This window comes from Neomonachus schauinslandi, chromosome 4 (assembly GCF_002201575.2).
Source record: "Neomonachus schauinslandi chromosome 4, ASM220157v2, whole genome shotgun sequence".
In the NCBI taxonomy this organism is placed as follows: domain Eukaryota; kingdom Metazoa; phylum Chordata; class Mammalia; order Carnivora; family Phocidae; genus Neomonachus; species Neomonachus schauinslandi.
The window spans coordinates 71,195,515-71,218,452 of NC_058406.1; the positions used below are offsets into that span (position 1 = coordinate 71,195,515).

Sequence of the window (22,938 nt, forward strand, 5' to 3'; positions counted from 1 at the left end):
GGTACTGGGCCTCTTAGAATGTAACTGCAGCTTGAGTAAGTTTCATCTTCTGGGAAGTCCCCAAGTGGATGGGGAGATTTCAGTCTCTAGATGGAGTCCATGATAGTCTGATTTAATACTGTGGGATCTGGGGAGCAGTTCCATCTTGACACAACTGGAACAGAGGATCCCAGGAGTTATTAGGCAGTCTCTAAGATGTGAGTCATCACCCCCCAATTCCAACCCAACCCCCACCTTATCCTCCACCTCTAATTTGGGTGCTTAGCAGCCAAGAATCAGCTCTAATTAAAGCCTATGTTCTTTACTATACCGTATGTATTCCATAATACACATAACTATATTTTTCATTTTTATCAACTGAAAGAAAATTGCTTTCTTTAATAACACTAATTGCTATTGGTAAAAAAATTAACAACAAATGTTATTCACTCATTTTATGTGATCTGCTATTATTTTCCAATTGAAAACCCTTTGGTTTTTTTTCTTTATCTTTTTTTATTCAGGGTTTTAATCGCCTAAATCGAATGAATCAAGCAGCAAAACATTTCCTGCTGCAGACCATTGAAAATGGATCCTGGGTGGGGATGGTGCACTTTGATAGTACTGCCAACATTAAAAGTAATCTAATCCAAATAATAAGCAGCAAGGAAAGAAACAACCTCTTGGAGAGCTTACCGACAGCAGCTAATGGAGGAACTTCCATCTGTGCTGGAATTAGATCAGCATTTCAGGTGAAAACCATACTGCAAATGTAGTTTGTTCGTTTTAAAAAAGTACTTAATGCCACATTCTGCAGTTATATTTTTGGTGTCTAGTTGACCTGAGTACTCAGACTGAAATGTCATTGTCATTTAACCCAAGTAGAATTTTTCATAGCCCTGCACCCACGTAACTTCATTTGAGCAAACATTCCCTGCAGCAGATAGACAGAAAATTTAAAAAAAAAGTTGTTGATTGCAGATTCTATTATTTTAAAAGATGCTATCTCTTCTTTTCTGCACACTTTCATTTTCTCTGTACATTTTTTCTAGTATCCTGTAAGTCTTTTGATCTAGGAATACCAATAATTATGTTCTGATTGTATCTGCAGGTAATTAGAGAAGTATACCCTCAAATCGATGGATCTGAAATTGTCTTGCTGACCGACGGGGAGGATAACTCTGCAAAGAATTGCATTGATGAAGTGAAACAAAGTGGGGCTATCATTCATTTGATTGCTTTGGGACCATCTGCTGATCAAGCCGTCATAGAGATGAGTGCTATAACAGGTGAAATATGACCCATATATATAAGTCCTTTGAAAGCAGTGCATAAGTATAAAGGCTCACAACAATTTCTCTCAAGCTCTTGCCCTGCAGGTGCTGTTCCAGGACCTTGGAACCAGGGTCAAACCAGACCTGATCTCTGTTCTCAAGGTGCTCACAGTCCAGCTGGCTGGAGAGACAAATAAAACTACTAATCAAATAGCATAATCAGATGACACCCCTCCATGATAGGAGAAATATATAGAAATAAAGCACTATGTGAGCAGAGGAACCATTAATTCTCCCAGGGTTATATACAGTCAGAGAAAGAAGGCATGAGAGATGAGGTGACTTCTGAGCTGGGCCTTGAACAAGGTGTTTACTTTTTCTGGAGAAAGGAGGGGTGAGAGAAGATGATCAGGTTATGAACAAAAAAATCATGTTGGATGACAATGCAAGGCACATGGAGAGATAGTGGGAAATCCATGAAACCAGAGCATAGGCTATGGGGTTGGAGGTGGGGGCAGATGGGATTAACAGAGGCTCAGGCTGAATAAATCTAAATAACAACAAAATTTCTAGATGAACTGCAGGGTAGATGCTATCTTAGGTATAGAGACATACTGAAAATGGACCACATGTTTTCAGTGCCTTCTTAAATGTAGTAGAATAAACAAAATTTATAACATTATGAATATTAATTATTGTATTGGGTTGACTTCTAATGCTACCAAATATATACTTGCTTTTTAATGCTTAGTTGCACAAATTCCCATCATTTCAAAGTACTTTTATGGCCGTTATAAAATTTATTTCTGTCCCAAGTGTCCATCTCAATTTGTCTCTATTGCTTACTGCCTTTCTATCTTCCCATTGCCAGTTATTGTCAGGATACCTCAATATGACAGTTCTTTAACCTTTCTGAACTGATTCTGACCCACTTTGGCTGAAAAATCTGAAGGCCAGAATTATCATAACTGTATCTTAAAAGTGAATAATTACCCTAAAGAGCTACGCAGTCTGTGGGCTCTAATACATGGAATTGTAACATCTTCTTTCATATTCTGTGATTTTTTCACAGATTTCAGCGAGGAATATTTCTACAAGTGAGATATAAAGACCACTTATGTTTCCTAGTTATGACAGTTTTTTTTTTAAAGATTTTATTTATTTGACAGAGAAAGACACAGTGAGAGAGGGAACACAAGCAGGGGGAGTGGGAGAGGGAGAAGCAGGCCCCCCGCCGAGCAGGGAGCCCGATGCGGGGCTCGATTCCAGGACCCCAGGATCATGACCTGAGCAGAAGGCAGATGCTTAACAACTGAGCCACCCAGGCGCCCCTAGTTATGACAGTTTTAAATTAACATTTCATTGTTAATCTTTACACATACCTGACTTTGTTCTATTTTAATAATATATACTGCAACTATGATTTTGTATACCCTGTTACCTTATTAATCACTAAAATGTGATAGGTATGTATTTTCTAGAGAGCAACCTACTTAATGTATTTACATTTTAGGAGGAAACCATTTTTTTTCTTCTGATGAAGCCCAGAACAACGGCCTCATTGATGCTTTTGGGGCCCTTGCATCAGGAAACACTGATCTTTCCCAACAGCCTCTTCAGGTCAGAGTTACCACTTTTCGGGTCTTTGTGTTTACATTTAGCCATAACCAAAAAATAAATCAGTTGTTATAAGTTTTGAGTCCTATATTTTTCTCAAAGTAAATTTTTAATTAAAATTAAGATTTCAGTATGAAATAGAAATCATTCTTTAGATATGACTAAATTAAGTAGTAAAATCAATATATTTTTTTTCTTTTCCCACAGAGTTTGGTTAAGGGATAACATCAAAACTCAATAATGTTAAATTTTCTGCCAAAAATAGACTTTGTCTCATAATATAGCTTTCATTTTTCTATGAATGCATAAAAATATCTCACACTTCCAAGATTTCCCCCACCCTTCACTGCTGTGAAATAGATTTAAATTAGATGAATGCACTCAAGAACCCAGTTTGGAAATGGAAACAGTATATCTTGGAAATAATTTATCAGAAAAAAAGACAGTGAATAATCATTGTATATCTACAAGTTTAGGGCTTATCTTACCTCTTCAACTACTTTTTTCACTGACTTTTTATTTTATTCATCTCTCTTCTGAACTCTACTTCTTTTCTCATTTGTGTTTCAACAATACCATTTTCTATTTAGATTCAAAAATTTTGAAAACTTCCTTCTTCATTCTTCATTCACATCCCATGTAAAATGTCAACACAGCCTGTTTCCTTAAAAGTATTTTTTTACAAAATTATTTCTGTCAATACCCATTCCCACCAAGTGTGTATCATGTCATTTCATCTTCCAGTTCATCAAATCACTGTCCACATTACAACTTGCCATGATCACCTAAACAAACCTATTTTCTTCTATTCTCCAACAATGAAGAGCAAGAAGGTATAGGATTCAGAGTTAAGACAATATGTGCAGATTGGTTTGGAAGTTGGGTTTGTAGCTTCACCTTGAAAACAGTTTAAAAATTCATCTAAGATCTAGTTTAGCAGTGTATGGATAATAAACTGAAGGAGAATAAAGTTCATTTCTGAAGGTTCCAATCTGGATGACTGAGAAAATGATGATAAAATTGACGTAAAGAAGGTGAAGTGATTTTGAGGATATTATTTTCTGCTCTATTTTAACCTTGGGTTTTGAGTGGATGGTGGGACATTAAAATGGAATATTCCAAAGGAGTTTTAAAATAAGAGAGCAGAATGTGGGAAATCATCCAGAAAGGAGAAACATGCATGCAGGATATGCTCAAAGTTTCAAGAATGGCTTTGTAAATGATGTGGAAAGAGCAGAAAGTTCTGTCCCCCTCACTTGAAATGCCTATTGGTTCTTAAGTAGAGAAATAACAAAAAGAAAACTAATTTTTGAAAGGTTAACCTGGATTTGTGTACATGATGTATAGGTCTTGGGAGAGAATAGTGAGAATAGTTAGAGGTACATTGCAATAATCTGAGTAGATGGGAACCTGAATTTGGATGGTGGCAGCTAGAATACAGAGAAAAGGCTGCATCTCACTCTTTACTCAGTTATTTTCCCCTAGTACTATGTAGCCAAAGCCTTCCAACTTAGACTTTCCTGATGGGGTACGTGAAAAAGTCACTCACATTCAGATTTAACTTGATAATATTTGGTCCACTCAAAGACATGTCCACTTAACATAGGACTGAGATTTCTATCATTGCAATGATGTCTTAGTGGTAGAATTCACTCCCTTCTATCAGCACTGGTGTGAAAGTATTTTTGGTTTAAGACTGGTTTAGAATGGAAATGAGATTTCCCATCATTCCTGAAATGACATACTTATAGAAAGTACTTTCTTGGTCAGTGGATAAACTTGGCTTTCCTTGACAAAGAGCTACCCATAAAGACTTGAAAAACTTTCTTTGAAGGTCCTCTCAGAGAACATCCTATCTTTCACATCTCTTTTCAGGATTCCAATTTTCACAGTTTGCCCCATTTCCACTCATGAGATATGTTTACTGTCTGGTGCTACTCACTCTATTCATGTGTGAAAATTATTTCAAGATTTCACATCAGGAAAATATCCATGTTTGCTTGTCTCATCATTTGCTAGTCCTGATTTTCTCTCTTGAGGTGCCTTTTTACTGTGTCCCTACTCAAATACTCTAGCCACCAGCAGTAAGTATTTTTTTTAGGGGCGCCTGGGTGGCTCAGTCGTTAAGCATCTGCCTTCAGCTCAGGTCATGATCCCAGGATCCTGGGATCGAGCCCCGCATCGGGCTCCCTGTTCCGCGGGAAGCCTGCTTCTCCCTCTCCCACTCCCCCTGCTTGTGTTCCCTCTTTTCGCTGACTCTCTCTCTGTCAAATGAATAAATAAAAATCTTTAAAAAAAAAAGTATTCTTTTTTAGTTCATCATTTAGATGGATAAACTGAGAGTAACACACACACACACAAACACACACACACACACCCTATAGCTAATTCTTCTTTGAGGCTGTAGCACTCTTTATTGCTAAAGACTTGGGTGGATGTTTGCCAAGACAATGGAAAAAAAATAATAGGGTCATATCTCCAACTATAAAACCCATTCTCTTGCTTTGATGCTTTTATTATACTGTATCCTTTCCTGAGACTCTGTATTTCCACACTATCTGACTGTCACATCCCAATCAGCTTTCAGAGAGATCACAAGCCTAAGGTAGGATGCCCTATATAAGCTTGTTCTTAGGCCAGAAATTAAAAACTGCATGAAAAATGAAAACAGCATAAAATTGCTCTCTTCTCCAGTCATTAATTTTTAAAATATATTTAAACAGCTTGAAAGTAAGGGATTAACACTCAACAATAATCCCTGGATGAATGGCACTGTAATAATTGATAGCACTGTGGGAAAGGACACATTCTTTCTCATCACATGGCGTGGACAGGCTCCTGTTATCTCTCTCTGGGATCCCAATGGAACACCAATGAGAAATTTCACAATGGATGCAGTTTCCCAAATGGCCTATCTCAATATTCCAGGAACTGCAAAGGTAAGCAATTAGCTTTTACACTTTCTCCCACACTTGTTTTGTAGCTGAAAATACATTGTTCACTATCACAACTATAGGTGTCAATATTTGTATCATCTTCAAAATTATAATAAGATAGAATGTACTTTCTATGCCTATGTGGTCCCCAAAATTATGGTGGCAGGAAAAGGAAGAAAGAATGTATACATTAGGAGAAAGAGAAGGGAAAAAAATTAGGTAGGCTAAAAATAACTTTAAAGAGGCAATGAAGGGAGAATCTGTGCAAGTTGGTGTTTAGATAGCTATACAGTCATTCCTTATTAGCACTACCAGATCATAGAATCTGTGGACTTCGAGGTTAAAGAATAAGGCCAAGACCAAGGCAAACTTTCCCAAACTTATTTTTCCCAGCTGAGATTTCCCAACCTTTGGACATCATGCATGACAATAGCCAGGATGCCCTGTCTAAACTGCCTCAGTTCTCCTCCTCCTTTTACCCTCAAAACTCTCAAAACCCTGTATATTCTGTAACATACTCATAAAATTTATTTTAGAATTGGATAGTGAAAACACAGAAAAGCTTGATCTTGAATACTTACTATATTTCCATTGAATTTTTAGGTGGGTGCTTGGACTTACAGTCTTCAAGCCAAAGCATACCCAGAAACATTAACTATCACAGTAAATTCTCAGGCAGCCAATTCTTCTGTGCCTCCCATCACAGTGAATGCTAAAATGAATAAAGACACAAACAGTTTTCCCAGCCCAATGATTGTTTATGCAGAAGTTCTACAAGGGTATGTACCAATTCTTGGAGCCAATGTGACTGCTTTCATTGAATCAAATAACGGAAAAATGGAAGTTTTGGAACTTTTGGATAATGGTGCAGGTAACTCAGTTTTTTATGAATAAGCCTGGAATTTCATAACTCAGGATATGTTATGGGTCCCTGCAGCAGTGTGGGGCAGTAGGACAGACACCAGAAGAATTGATGCAAATTATGGATGAAGAGCAGGACCAGCAGGAAATTCTGTCCACATAAAACTTATGAAGTTCTTAGCAAGTGTCCTGCACATAGTAAGCACTCAATAAATGTTATTTACTGTCATTATTATTTTGTCATCTGGACAACCAATGTCTGTTACCAGTCAGGAAGGTCTCATTCAGGAAGTTGAGAACAGCATCAAGAATTCCAAACAAGTGTTTCTTAGGCGGAAATCATTAAGAAAGTCTAGCCAGAGTTAGTGAAGCACAAGCAAGCAGATGGGGTTAAGTGATAGAACTTGAGCCCCTAGCAGAGAAGGAGGGAACAGGTAAGAGTAATTCCCAACAGCTGGAAAAAAGTGCAACATGTAGTCTTGGGAACTGAGGCCCAAGGGCAGGTAGAACTGCCAAAACAGATGGAGACATGACTAGAGTATCAGATACCAGGTCTGAATGGCAGAAAACAAGACACAGAGTTGGCCATGCTCTGTCTCCCTGGTCTGTATGGGTAAATAGTACCTTTTTCCCAGACTCTCAATTGTTCTGAGAACTGATCCTTCTTTTGAGAGGGCAGTGAGCAAGGAAATTACCATACTGATAACCTTCTAAGTTGTCAAAATTTTCTATCAGTATGTTTTGCAATATAATTAATTCAGTCAATTTATAATCTTATCATCAACTAGAGTATGCCCTGTGAAAAATTTAGAAGGTAAAATTGTTCTTTGGTGTACCTCAGTGCCATCATCTGGTATAATATTTTCCTTGACTATTTCCTGACTTTTCCCCTTTTCCCAACCCCTTCCATGCTACATTAAAACTTAACCTGCATCTTGTTTCATTTCTCAAAGTTTTACCAGATGGCTACTGGTATGTCTTTACCTAAGAAAGTGTTGGTGATGAACAATGACTTGGAGCAGGGGTTCTCAAACTTTAGCATGCAAGGAATCACCTGAAGGGCTTGTTATAAAACAGAATGCTACGCCCTTCCCTCGAAGATCTAAGTAATTTGCATTCCTAATATGATCAAGAGGCATGCAGGTGGTGCTTGTCCAAGGACCTCATTTCAAGCACTGCTGTCTTAGAGTGTTAAACCCCCTGAGAAATGTGTTTGCAATTTAATGAATAACTCTAGTACTGGTGATATCAAGAAATATACTTATGATACAATATTCCTGAGCTCCCCTAAATGTTTATTCTAATAATAAATGGGGGTTTTCCACTGCCAGACCAGGGAGTTAATGGATCATAGAGCAAGAGATGAGGATACAAAAACAAAACAAAACAAAAAAGAGTAGTTGAAGAGAAGTCAAAATAAGTCATTTTTAGGTGACTACGGTAAGAATTAAATCCTATGCAAAGATACTTTTTCTTTAGTGGGGATCTTTTTGATTTGAACAGGAGATGAGATAATTATGTGTTTAGAATAAGTAAGAGCTGCCAGAAAACCATTTGGCTAAACTATGGTAAGAAAAGTACTATAATAATCTTCATAGAAGCTGATAAAGTGAAGGTATTTACTATACATACATAAGCATATGATTTATATATATGCATATATATAACACAAGGGTATATCAATTCAACAAGATACTGGTTAGTAGAGCATAATGGAAATATTCCCCAATGGGTCAACCACAAAATAGCCTGATTGAGGGGATGTGCTTATAAAGTCCATATGCTTGGCTTAGAAAGTGCATTAATTTTTCTTTTTCTTTACAATAAAACTTTATGCCTTCATTTTTATAACAAGGTGCCGATTCTTTCAAGAATGATGGGGTATACTCCAGATATTTTATGGCTTATTCAGAAAATGGCAGATATAGCTTAAAAGTACGGGCTCACAGAGGGGCAAACATGGCCACACGATACTTAAGGCATCCACTGAATAGAGCCGCACATATACCAGGATGGGTAGTGGATGGTGAGTAATGATATCTGATATCTGGCTTGAATAATTTTGAGTTCATGATCAAAGCTTCAAACATTTTACAACTCAAAGTACAGCTTTTCCCATTTGTGAAATGAAGTTCTCGGTCATACTGTGTTTGCCTCCAAAATAACCTAAGCTTTGGTATAGTGTCTGGCATTTAGTAAGCACTCAATAAATGTCAGCCATTATTATATTAGTTTGGAGCACCAAACCAACATCAACAACAATATATCAAATTTCTAACTCAAGATAAAGAAAACAGGTTAATGTGTTATGTACCTAAGTACAAGCTTGTGGCAGAATTTATTTTTCAGGTTACATAGATACCTGGTTCCGTTTACAAAGATACCTAAATGAGTATTTATTTTCAATGTTTTTATTAAGTCAAAAGCAAAAAAAATGTGTAGAGTAAGATGACGATTAGGATTAAGAATGCATTCTTTGGGGCACCTGGGTGGCTCAGTTGGTTAAGCGACTGCCTTCGGCTCAGGTCATGATCCTGGAGTCCCGGGATCGAGTCCCGGGATCGAGTCCCGCATCGGGCTCCCTGCTCAGCAGGGAGTCTGCTTCTCCCTCTGACCCTCCCCCCTCTCATGCTCTCTCTATCTCATTCTCTCTCTCAAATAAATAAATAAATAAATAAGAATGCATTCTTTGTTAGCTTTCCTTCAGCTTGTCCCTTACCTTGTGACTTTTAGGACTTCCCTGTTGGCAAGTGGAATATAACTGGAAGTATTATTCTGTATGTAGCACTTGTAGCAGGGAGGAAGGGAGGAAGCCTGGCACAAGTGGTTTAAAGGGAAACAGTAAAACGTTCCCCAGGTTTATTCCTAGCTTGGACATAATTTGAGAAATAAAGCAATTATTTTTTTAAAGGGCATATATTGAATTATGTAACATTATTCCCATTCAGTGCAGCCTTAATTCCAAAGTGATTGTTATCCGATTCTATCCTGCAATAGCCTGGTCAGGATGCTAAAGAAAAAATTCTGCCACCAATTGGATGCTTATGACTTTGTCACCAAACTTAGTAAAATGTGACTGTGTATATACATATGAAAAAAGGGGAGGAGCAGGGAGATGTAGAATGAGGAATTCAAGTCATTGAGTTCTAAAAATACTAGTATAGGCTTGCTCCTTAAATATAGCAAATTTTTAATACAGGAAAAATTGAAGGAAATCCACCAAGAGCCGAAATTGATGAGGATACTCAAACAACCTTAGAGAGTTTCACCAGAACAGCATCTGGAGGTGCATTTGTGATTTCAAATGTTTCAAAACTTCCCTTGCCTGACCTGTATCCACCAAGCCAAATCACAGACCTTGAGGCCACACCTGATGGGGATGAGATCAGTCTGACATGGACAGCACCAGGAGATAATTTTGATGTTGGAAAAGGTAAGGATGAAGTGACATGTAGTGTTGATTAAGTGAAAGGTGCTCACTGCAAAAGCAAGGGTATAAGGGTAGATGTGAGGGGAACAATTTTTAATTGACTTCTCAGTGAAGGATTAATTTTGTAATCTGATATTTTCAAATCAATCAAACATGATACATTATAAACTGATCCCACTTTTCAAACAAAAAACATAGCATTTAGCAATTTAAAAGTCAGAATTAAGCTTTCATTGAAAAATTAGTAAGGCTTTGGCTATAAGTATAAGCTTTGCATAACTAAACATTTTTGAGGGGAATGGATAAAAAGAAATTTAACATGATACTTTCCAGTTTCTAAGCTATATGTAATTTTTTTTTCTTAGCTGAACGGTATATCATAAGAATAAGTGGAAGTATCCTGGATCTAAGAGACAATTTTGATAATGCTCTCCAAGTAAACACTACTGATCTGTTACCAAACGAGGCCAATTCCAAAGAAACCTTTGCATTTAAACCAGGAAATATCTCAGAAGAAAATACAACTCACATATTTATTGCCATTCAAAGTGTGGATAAAAGCAATTTGACATCAAAACTATCCAACATTGCACAAGTAGCTTTGTTTATTCCTCAAGCAGAACCTGGTCCTGATGAAAGTCATCCTAATTCCGGAATTAGCATTTCTTCTTTGGTATTGTTAGTGGTTGGATCTGTGGCAATTGTTAGTATTATTTTAAGTGCCACCATTTGTATCTTACACAAGAAAAAAAATTCAAGAAGACCTAAAACAGGATTTTAAAAAACATCAACAACAAACTGAAGAATATTTCTCAATTTTTAAATTCATTCTGTGTGACCATGAATTCATAAAAATAATTTTAAGAGTTCTAGAAGGGATACTTTGATTAAATATAAATATCCAGGGGTACTGGGAAAATTGCTAAGTTAATATTAAAGTCCAAACTTTTTGTTATTTGTCATTAAGAATGATATGAATAAAGATTTTTTTATATTGATATCTGATATTCATGTTGATTAGCTGATATAAAAGTTTTCTAGAATGATAATTCAAATTCCACCAAGAAATTAAAATTATCTATTTCAGTAGTCAAAATACAAGTGTAAGAGAGCAAATAAATGTGAGAAAAAATGAATTTGGTCTTGGTACTTTTTTTTTTTTAAAGATTTTTTTATTTATTTATTTGAGAGAGAGAGAATGAGAGAGAGCAAGCACATGAGAGGGGGGAGGGTCAGAGGGAGAAGCAGACTCCCTGCCGAGCAGGGAGCCCAATGCGGGACTCGATCCAGGGACTCCAGGATCATGACCTGAGCCGAAGGCAGTCGCTTAACCATCTGAGCCACCCAGGCGCCCTGGTCTTGGTAGTTTTAAGTATAAATTGATATTATTGCTTTCACCTGAAGTCTCCACTTATATACTAATATATACAACATGAATAAGTTCATATTTACTATAATTCATTGACATGGAAGATACTAGCAAAAATCAGTAACTATCTGTCAAACCACAGTTTTTCCTTATTTCAGGTCAATATAATTATATATATATATATATATATATATATGTAATATATATATATTACATATATATATATCCCTTTTCACTTAAAAAGCCATTCCTACCTGTGTACTTTTTCTTTTATTATAGAAAAGAATTACTGAAGCTACTATCTATTGCCCTTGCTTTCAGATACAGAAAACTAAAAAATTTAAAATATAGTATTTTAATTATTACTCAAAATTATAGCCTAAAAGTCACAACCATAGTAATAAATGAGATCAATTAAATTAAATCAATTAAAGGGAGAATGTAGCTTGGGAAGAGCAGGTTCACATTGTAGGCCATGGCCAGACCTGCCAGAGACCATAATGATACAAACAAAATGGGACATAAAGCACCTACCCTCTTGCACAGAAATTCTTTCAGCACAGTAGAAAACCATAGTTACATGCTTTATGGAGAAAATGTAGGAAAGGGTTAAGTATAAGATACCTGGCCTTTTACCAAGCAGGGAATAAAAGCCTAAAATTCTGTTGGCAACAGAAATAATACATGACAGCCAGACATTCCCTATGTCCTTTCTACCCACCCTACTGTTCTAGAAACAAAGCCCACCAACCAGGTTACTATTCTCCCTGATGCTCCAGTACAATAGGTATGCTCAGGTAGGTCTCAGTAGTGGGCTCTCAGGTCAGACTTCCAGGTCAGACCCTACTTTAATTTCCAGATCTGCCTCAGTAGCTAATTGCTGAATTAGTAAGAATCAGACAAACAACTGAATGGTTACATTGTTATAGTCAGTACAGGCTATATAATTCAAGGGGCCTAATGCAAAAGAGAAAATGAGAGATCCCTGTTCAAAAATTTAAAAAATTTCAAGATGGCAATGGCAAAGCATTGAATGAGACCTATTCTCTGTGCAAATGCACAGGTCTCATGCCCTTGAAGCCATTCTTGGATGTAGTCTAGAATAAACTGGTGATAGTATATATAACATGGGATCTCTGCATGGGCTTTCTCTTATGGCCACATGGCATCATTCATAGTCTAATAGTTGATCCAGTTAATCACCAAAAAAAACCTACCAGGTTTGGAAAAGGAACCTCAGAGCCATCACCTCTCACAGGGAATCTAGCTACAGAAAATAAATCTAAATTGTCCTAGTAAAGGAAAAGAGGCAGCCCTAAGTGGAGGAGGACAACCGCTGTACCAACCTCAGAGAATCAAATGATTGCAGGATTCCTGAATGGAAAAAAGGCTTACACAGCAGCCACCCAACTGTCTGCTGTCCCTAGAAGCAGGCAGTGGACAGTGTCACAAGCTAAATACTGAGGGGTGGTATACATTCACAATCATAGCTGCTCAACCAGGACTGAGGGAAGTACCTTCTGATGCTCTTATTCATACTACTTGTGTGGCTGGTGTTCCAGGTCAGAATGATCTAAAAAAGCATGAATAAGTTATATTCCACTTGCCAAGATATTTTTCTCTCATTGAGAGAAACACAGTGCCAGATGAACATGTACTGTGACACCAGCATAAAGTGGGTCTAGGAAGAGCACAGCTCATAACAGTGAAGTGAGCCAGGCCTACTGTAGGCCAAACAGAAAAGTATGTACTTAGTCTCCAAAATGATTTCTAAAGATCCACAATTCCTATTATTATCATTATTTATTATCTCCTATTACTATTATTATTATTGTTATTATTATTATCATCATCATACCACAACATGGACTTGGGTAGTCACCTCCTACATTGAATCCTGGCTGTCCCAATGACTTGCTTTAACTAACAGAATATACCAGAAATGACGAAAGCTTCCACTTGTGTGTTCTTGAGAACCCTGAGCTTCCATATACAAACTTCAGCTATGGTGATGAAGAGAGCACTAAAGAGGTTCTGAGACTATATGGAGAAAGAAAGAGGCCAAAATCTCTACTTCCCAGTCAAGCCTCAAGATGATTCAATTTGCAATCACCAGATTCTAAGCATGACCAACAAAGGAAACTCCCTTTTAAGCCCACTCAACAAAAAGACATGGAGAAAATAAAATGGTTGTTGTTTTAAGCCACTGAGTTTTCAAATGGTTCAGTCCATAGCACTACAGGAGTCAAACCTCTACATGATTCCATTTATAGTCACCAAACTTCAAGTAAGACCAGCAGAAGAGCCACCTAGCTTAGCCCAATCAACCCAGAGAATCATGAAAATAGTAAAATGGTTGTTTCAAGCCACTAAGCTTTGGGATAGTTTGGTCCACAGTAATAGATAACTGAAACAATAATGGTATTAGAGTTCCATCAGGGAAACAGAACCACTATGAATATTACAGAGTAGGGAATTTATTAAAGGAGTTAAGCTGAGGAATTAAAAACCTGAAGAAAGGAGCTGGAGGATCCAGAAAAAAAAAAGTTACTGTCAAGCCTTCCTGAAGCACTGGAGTTGGTTTTTGCTGTTAGATGTTGGGAGCTCAGCAAGACCAAGAACTGGAGTAGGACTCTGAATGAGGCTCATATAGAAAACCGTTGCCTCGGCATAGCTACCACATCTGTGGGTTTGTTGCTGAGCGTCTTGTGGTGGTCCTGGCATCATTATAGTCAGCAAGGCCAGCATTCAGGAAGAAGAGTTGGAGGATGCCAGCCCATCTCTTTCTTACTGCCTCTTATTGCCTCACCTTCAGACATGTATGGCTGCTGCTTTACTTCTGCCTTCCAAATTTCAAGTGAATGTCTCTTTGACCAACTCTCACCCAAAATCATGCGGTCTCTGGGAAATGTAGTCTAGTTTCTCCAAATTGCCTCAGAAAGGCCACATCAAATATGGAAGAATGCAACAGTGACAATTGTGGAACAGCAAGGAATTTCCTTATATGGAGGTGTGTGGAACCTCCCCCAGACTAAAAATAAATAATTTACAAATAATAAATATACACATAACTACAAAATAATCATAGATATGACTAAATTAAATGAATTAAATTTTAAAATAAATAATCTCAAAAGACAGCAAGCAGAAGGCTATGAGCTCCTGTGACCTGGTGGTCACTCCACATTGGTGGCATTGAATACAGGACATGGAAGCACAGAGGTAGTCATTAAGCATAACAACACAAATTACAAATGACCTACATATAAGGGCAATTGTGGTAAAGAAAGAATGAGTTGTAAGTAAACAGGGAAAGTATGTATACATAATCCTTTCAAGAATCTTGACTGTGAAATAAAGCATAGAGAAGGAGTAGAAATTAGAAGAGGTAATGTGTGGCTAAGAGAGGTTTGATTTGTGGAACAAGGAAGTGCTATATTTTATTATAAGTACTATAGAAATATTTGATATTTTAAGCTTCGTATATGTAAATTGATAAAAAAAATTTTTAATTTTAAATCTTTGGAGACAGACTTTGGTATAGAATTGAACTATGGTTAAGCCTTAGTTTTCTTTTCTGTAAAAATCAGATACTAGTACCCACCTCCAGTGCTGTGTGAATCCCATTAGAAAATCGGAGGTGATTTGCCCCATTCCTGCACATAGTTAGTGCCCAATTTATGCCAGCTTTATGTTAAGAAGGTTTGTATTGCTGTATCCCAAACTCAGGGATCCTAGAACTGAGAGCCACCTGTCCAACAGTCAGTCAGTTTATGAGGTCCTACTATTTGCCATCATTCTGCAGTAGGTGCTGTGGAAAAGTGGTGAATGAAAAAGACACTCAGTCCTCATGGAGGTTACAGTTTAGCAGGAAAGCCCAATATCAGAAAAATCACAAAATATAAATAATTACATGTTTTCAAAGTGGCCTGAAGCACCATTAAGTTACTGAATGAGATTCATCAAGTCCATCACAAATAAAATCCTCACCCATTCACACATCTGATCCTCCATTCATACTCAGATTTCCCAGGAGCACTCTTGTTTCTGCCCTCAGTATGGTACCTTTCCTATTGAAACAGGATAAAATTTAGTACTCACCCAGATTCCATTTTCCTGAAATCAATCATGAAGGCCCAAATCTGAGAACAAAAAGTGTTCCCAGATTCCAAGAATGAGATAATCTAGGTATCCCACATTTCAAGCTTAGAATATTGCCAGCCACATTCTCCTTACAGTAGGGAGAGGTCCTGGGTCAGCTGAACACTACTATCACTACTCACCAATCCCACTACCCTAACCATTCCCCAGTATAAGAAGAGAACTAGGAGAAAAGGGGGGTTGGTCTGTTAGTGGTAAATCTCAGGGAGCCACATAAATTAAGAGATGGTAATTCTCTCATACCAATATTGCTGAACCACTAGATGAGCAGAGTTCTAGATACTGCTAAGACTAAAGGAATGGGCAAGAAAAAGAAGGTAGAAAAGAGAGGTCTGCCAATGGAATCTCCTGCATGCATTAAGGATATCATGCATGTTTGATACATTAAAGAATGTAGTTTCTTACTGACAAAGGGGAACTATAGAAGATGACTGGGTTTAATTTACCTGGGATCTCCCATGCCAAGAAATTCTGTAGAGAGAAGAACCTTACACAACCCACCTAAGAACCTGGTAGAGACCAGGTTTTGAGCGCCCACCACTCTGAGTCACATCTGAAACCACACAACACCAGGAGAGCTCAAGTCACTGGCCTCTCCTATTCCTCCTCCTCAAGACTCACATAGAATGTTCCTAGGAAAAGGGAGAAGGAGCTAATTGAGACTGAGGCCATATACCCCCTTCTCCCACTATTTCAAGTCACTAAAGACAAGTCTGAGTTAGAGGAAGAGAAAGAAAAAAGCTGCAGCTCAAATAAAAGATACAAGTCTTAATACGAACAGGATTTGGGTATTAACCATAAAACTAGAACTGTTTGAATCACCAAAATTGACAATACTAATGGAATTGCGCTATGATGTCAGTAAGAGAATTTGCTACCCAAAGAGATAGGGGACCTCAATAGAACACAGCTCATTATTGCTACTGGAAAACATCATTTTTTCATGTTTATATCCCAATGAGTTAATCCTGCTCAATAAACGGATTTTGCAATAATTGATCACATTCAACAATATCGCTGAACAAATTTATGGTAACAAACCAACTGATATACAGACCCATTCCCTAGACATTAAACTCCTACTATCTTTCCACTTCATTCCCTCTTGTAAAAAGCACTTGTGTTTACCTCCCCATCCATTCTTCCTTCTGCAGGTAAAAGTCCAGTCATTCTCGATGCTGGACTTCTTGGCAAGTCTTTGTCTTCATCTCCAGTCAGCCCTTAACTTCTGGTGCCCAGCATGGCTTCTTCTTTTGGACTGGTACCATGTCCTTCAGTTTCTGTCTTCTGTTTCCATAGAATCCTAAACCTTATCTAGGACCACCACATACACAACTCTAAAGGGATCCATCCGAATCAGGCCTTACATGAATGGCACTGCTGGAGTTTCACAAAGCACAGTCTCTATATCCTCATGTGGTAGTCCTACCTTTAAAGTGGATATATGAAAAAATAAGTATTCTTTGTAAATAACTTTATATTGCTACAAGAACCAGGAAGTTGTCTTAAAGCCTTAGCACCCATAATAACATTTTAATAAAACACCTGTTCAAATAATATTTGTTACAAGTTAATTATTTCACTTACGATCCCAGGACCCTGCTTTCTTTAATAATTTATGTGATGACCAGCACATTAGTTCCTGATGGTTTTGACCCCATGAGGAATATAAGCAAAGTACCTCACATTGTGTGTCCTGCTATTTGTTGTCACATGGTTGTCAAGAAATGAGGGAGTGTCTTTTACATAAAATTGTTTTAGAGGTATGTGAGAAACTGAAAAGTAGGAGTTTGATGATATGAACCTAGAGCCATCACTTATTCCATAATTTGAAGCTCTGGCTAAGCTTGGAACTAATGACTATGAAAATCTTTTGCTTTTCTCTAAATAGGCACGATGTCTCAAATGTATTTAGAAACTTAATCAGCCAGCTTCCTTCACAGAGGAAATCATTGCTTTCCAGATTCCAGAGAGTCTAATGTCAGGGAAGAGTACTATTGAGAAAAGTCCTTTTGAGCTTCCTGTTCCAACGCCACCCTCTGTGCCATCACCATGAACATCACAAACACAAACACACACACATAAACACACATACACACATAATTTTGAGCCAATCTGGAGAATGTGGGTAGTTTAGAGAATTATTTGGATATAAATTTATGTATTTTGGTCAGGAAACAAAATAATTCTATAAAGCTGAGTTTATTTTCTTCACCTATACCTCCTTCTAAATTTCTTATCTCAATGAGAGAAAAATATCTTACCGCCCAGTCATTCAAATCAGAGACCAGGAGACCATCCCCTGATCCTCCAATTTCCTCACACTTTATATCCAATTAGTCAACGAGTCTTATCAGTGACATCTCCTTAACCTTAATCTCTCCCAGCATCACCTTCAGTGAGGCAGCTTCAGTTCAGCACCCATCATCATCTCCTGGATAAAGATGCTCCCTACCTGATCTCTCTGTCTTTAGTCTACCCACTCAGCACATCTACCACACTGCCCCCAAAGTAACCAGAGAAAGACTATACTAGCTCCTGAACTGCTTTCACAATAAAGTTTAAATACCATGAAAGCAGAGACTATGCCTGTTTATACATCACTTTTGCCAAGCACCTAGCACAAAGGTACCACAATATTTGTCAAGTTAATGAATATTAGGTCCCAATCATTTGGCCGTTGACTCTACTTCCCTATCTCTTATTGTACCATACCCATTGGTCTCACAGCTTCAATCAGGTGAAGACTATTAGTTTTCCCAAAAGCCCACACTGTTTTACATTTCTGGGTCTTTGTCAAGGCCATCATGGTCCCCTTACCCTTCTCCACTTCTAACCCCACCATCGAAAGTCTCCTGGCCACATGCTCCTTTTTTTTTAATTTAATTTAATTTATTTATTTGAGAGAGAGAGAGAGAGAACAAGCAGTGGGAGCAGCAGGCAGAGGGAGAGGGAGAAGCAGGCTCCCCACTGAACAGGGAGCCAGATGCAGGGCTCAATCCCAGGCTCCTGGGATATGACCCGAGCCAAAGGCAGATGCTTAACCGACTGACCCACCCAAGGCACCCCCACATGCTCCTCTTTTAAAATTCCAGTCCTGGGGCGCCTGGGTGGCTCAGTTGGTTAAGCGACTGCCTTCGGCTCAGGTCATGATCCTGGAGTCCCTGGATCGAGTCCTGCATCGGGCTCCCTGCTCGGCAGGGAGTCTGCTTCTCCCTCTGACCCTCCCCCCTCTCATGTGCTCTCTCATTCTCTCTCTGTCAAATAAATAAGTAAAATCTTTAAAAAAATAAAATAAAATAAAATAAAATAAAATTCTAGTCCTACTGGATATTTACCCCAAAGATACAAATGTAGTGATCCGAAGGGGCACGTGCACCCCAATGTTTATAGCAGCAATGTCCACAATAGCCAAACTATGGAAAGAGCCTAGATGTCCATCAACAGATGAACGGATAAAGAAGACGTGGTATATATATACAATGGAATATTATGCAGCCATCAAAAAATGAAATCTTGCCATTTGCAACAACGTGGATGGAACTAGAGGGTATTATGCTAAGTGAAATAAGTCAATCAGAGAAAGACAAATATCATATGATCTCACTGATATGTGGAATTGAGAAACAAGACAGAGGATCATAGAGGAAGGGAGGGAAAAATGAAACAAGATGAAACCAGAGAGGGAGAAAAACCATAAGAGACTCTTAATCTCAGTTGCTGGAGTGGAGGGGGGTGGGAGGGATGGGGTGGCTGGGTGATGGACATTGCAGAGGGTATGTGCTATGGTGAGTGATGAGAATTATGTAAGACTGATGGATCACAGACCTGTACCCCTGAAACAAATAATACATTATATGTTAATAAAATAAATAAATACATAAATAAATAAATAAAATTCCAGTCCTACTGCCTCTCCTTGCTGCCTTCCCAACTCTCAAGGAGAATGGACCACTCCTTTTGTGTCATACTCTCCACTCTTCATATAGTATTCTAACCCCCAAATGCATTTACTTGATTACATATCTGACAGAAGCACTCCTTTAGCCCCCTCAACTATACTGTGAGCTCTCTGGAGAACAGAACTGTATCCTGGGGAGAAGGAATAAAAGAGGAGAGAGGGAAGGGTAAAGTGCTGAATATGCAAATGAACATACAAATACAGAAACTTTCCCATTCCCTTTTTTTTACCCTTCATATCCAACCTGTCAACAAGTCCTGTCAATTCTGAATATCTCAAAAAGCCAGCCACCTGTCTCTATCCCTTAGTTCATTCCCCCAGCATCTGTCACCTGGATTCCTATATAACCCTTTTCCATTTTGTCCTAGCCAAAAGCATCCAGTCATGTTGGTAGTAAGGAAAACAGGGACAAAATACAGTCCAAACTCAGCTCCCAAGATCAAGGTTGAGGGAGCACTATTTGATCATTTGTCTGCCGAGACCACATTTTTCTAATTCATATAAGTTGTTTTCTAATTCACACAAGACATATGTGCTAGCAATGTGGCCCTGTTTCCAACCATTCTTCACCCTACGATCAGAGTCTTTAGTCTAAAGTACAAATATGATCCTGTCACTCTCCTTTGCACTTTATGATGTTCAAGCCCCATGATATGACTGAATGCTTTCCATGTTCCACTTCCAGATTACCACTCCCATCTCAGGTCTCAAACCTTTTCACACTGTATATACTGGGTTCCATCTACCCTTTATATATTGCAGGATCTATCAACCCCAGGCTGTGAAGTGCTTTTCATTCTCCTGGAAAGTCCCCTCTCCACCACCTCTCCACTTCCACATCCTGCAGTCACAAGGATAACTCATGCCCATGCTTTGAGTCTGAGACTTGGTGTCACTCCCCTGGAAGTAGTCCCTAACTTCTCCAATCCCCCTTCTGATTGGGTTCAGTTCTCTCATATCACCTCATCCTCACCCTCGGCATAACACTTAACCCCTGTGTTTTAATTGACAATTTATTTGTCCCTATTTCCCTCCAGAAGGTGAGCTTCTTAAGGGCAGGAGACAATCTCTTATCACCATTATATCCCCAATGACTATCACCATGCTCGATAAATAAAAGCACAGAGGCGCCTGGGCAGCCCAGTCAGTTAAGCATTGAATTCTTGATATTGGCACAGGTCATGATCTCAGGGTTATGAGATTGAGCCCTGCATCGGACTCTGTGCTGAGCATGCAGCCTGCTTAGGATTCTCTCTCTCCCTCTCCCTCTGCCCCTCCTCACCTCCCCCCATGCATGCTTGCTCTCTCTTTCTCTAAAAAAAATAAAAAATAAAAAAATGAAAGCACAGAATTTGTCTTCTCCAGACTACCAGTTGTAATAAATCCATCCCAGAGCTAACAAAAAGACCACTAAAGGAAACCAGTAGCAACCTTATTGTATGGGCTTAAGCCATAGGAAGACAATATTATACCCTTAGACAGGAATGTTGAGTCACCCAGCTAACGAGGAAAAACTATCTTGAACTATATCCTTATTGTTACTGCAATAAAAAATCTTGATTTAACATTTCCTCTTAAGTAATCTTCCAACTAGCCTTCAGCCTCTATTTAGGTTGATTCAAATTTTATATGAATTTACTTCTGCCTAATCCTCCAATACTAATCCCTTCTGTAACCATGTTTATGTTCAGGGCTTTACTTTAGTCCTTTAAATCTATTTTAAAGATATCAAGGCCAGACTCATTCAAAAGCAACTAAAAACTTATTTCAGCTTGTCACTCTTCCTGTACTTCTACATAATAGCAATAACTGCTCCACCCAGCTGCCTGAATTCAAATCCAGAAGTCATTTCTGTTCTTTGAAAATCCTGATTTTTCATTGCTGACTCCTTCTTTTCACATCTCTGTTTAAATATCTCTATACCTAGGCCTTCTCTGTCAACCTAATCTTAAGCAACAACTTTATCACCATCATCTTTCATTACAAAATTCTCTGTATAGTTTTTAACACTAGTTGATATATTTTAATGTTCAGTGGAACATTAGAATGTTTATTGTTTATCTTCCCCAATGGAATATAAGTTCCATAAGAACAGTGACCTGTTGGTTTTGCTCACATCATGAACTATAACTGGACCTGGCTCATAATAAATCCTCAGTAATTAACTATTGAATGAGACAAGGGAAGAATGAACTGGTTATTTTATGTATCTTCTCTTGTATGAGGACATAAAATCAGGTCAGGGAGCGTTATTTTAAATATTTATGTTATATAATATCCTATCTATAACTTTTCCCATTCCTTCCCATTCCCAAGAAGAAAACTTTGGCTTCTGTCATTTGAAGGAGAAAAATAATATGATCATCTCAACAGATAGAGAAAGCATTTGATAAAATTCAACATCCATTCATTATAAAAACTCTTGACGAAGTGTGTATAGAGGAAACATACCTCAACATAATAAAGGCTTCATAGACAAACCCACAACTAACAATATACTCAACGGTGAAAAGCTGAAAGATCTTCCTCTAAGATCAGGAACAAAACAAAGATTAACACTCTCCAATTTTATTCAACATAGTACTGGAAGTCCTAGCCATAGCAGGGAAGAAAAAGAAATAAAAGGCATTCAAATTGGCAAGGAAGAAGTAAAACTGTCACTAGTTGCAGATGATATGATTTTATATGTAGAAAACCCTAAAGACTCTACCAAAAAAAAAAGACTCCACCAAAGAGTGGTTCTATTAGTACTAATAAACAAATTCAGTAAAGTTGCAGAATACAAAATTAATATACAGAAATCTGTTGTGTTTCTAAACATTAATAATGAACTAGTAGAGGGGTGCCTGCATGGCTCAGTTGATTAAGCATCTGCTTTTAGCTCAGGTCATGATCTCAGGGTCTTGGGATGGAGCCCCACATCAGTCTCCCCACTCAGTGGGGAGTCTGCTTCTCCCTCTCCCTCTGCCCCTCCCCCTGCTTGTGCTCTCTCACTCTCTCTGTCAACTAAATAAACAAAATATTTTTATTTTTATTTATTTTTTTAAGATTTATTTATTTATTTATTTGAGACAGAGAGAATGAGAGACAGAGAGCATGAGAGGAAGGAGGGTCAGAGGGAGAAGCAGACTCCCCGCCGAGCAGGGAGCCCAATGCGGGACTCGATCCCGGGACTCCAGGATCATGACCTGAGCCGAAGGCAGTCGCTTAACCAACTGAGCCACCCAGGCGCCCAACAAAATCTTTTTAAAAAAAACTAGCAGAAAGATAAGAAAACAATTCCATTTACAACTGCATCAAAAAATAAGTAAGAATAAATTTAACCAAGAAAGTGAAAGAGCTGTACTCTG

General features: G+C 38.1%; 1 protein-coding gene across 1 annotated transcript in view; it reads left to right on the forward strand.

Annotated features, from left to right (window-relative positions):
* The window catches only part of CLCA4 (chloride channel accessory 4), a 28,513-nt gene extending 11,661 nt beyond the window's left edge, over nucleotides 1-16,852 (forward strand). Inside the window, exons 7-15 of the mRNA XM_021690312.1 lie at nucleotides 504-731; nucleotides 1,091-1,268; nucleotides 2,767-2,873; nucleotides 5,594-5,809; nucleotides 6,410-6,677; nucleotides 8,523-8,693; nucleotides 9,867-10,100; nucleotides 10,463-10,828; nucleotides 16,782-16,852. Of these exons, the coding sequence (XP_021545987.1) occupies nucleotides 504-731; nucleotides 1,091-1,268; nucleotides 2,767-2,873; nucleotides 5,594-5,809; nucleotides 6,410-6,677; nucleotides 8,523-8,693; nucleotides 9,867-10,100; nucleotides 10,463-10,828; nucleotides 16,782-16,852 (1,839 nt within the window). The remainder of the gene's footprint in view (nucleotides 1-503; nucleotides 732-1,090; nucleotides 1,269-2,766; nucleotides 2,874-5,593; nucleotides 5,810-6,409; nucleotides 6,678-8,522; nucleotides 8,694-9,866; nucleotides 10,101-10,462; nucleotides 10,829-16,781) is intronic.
* Nucleotides 16,853-22,938: the final 6,086 nt, after the last annotated feature.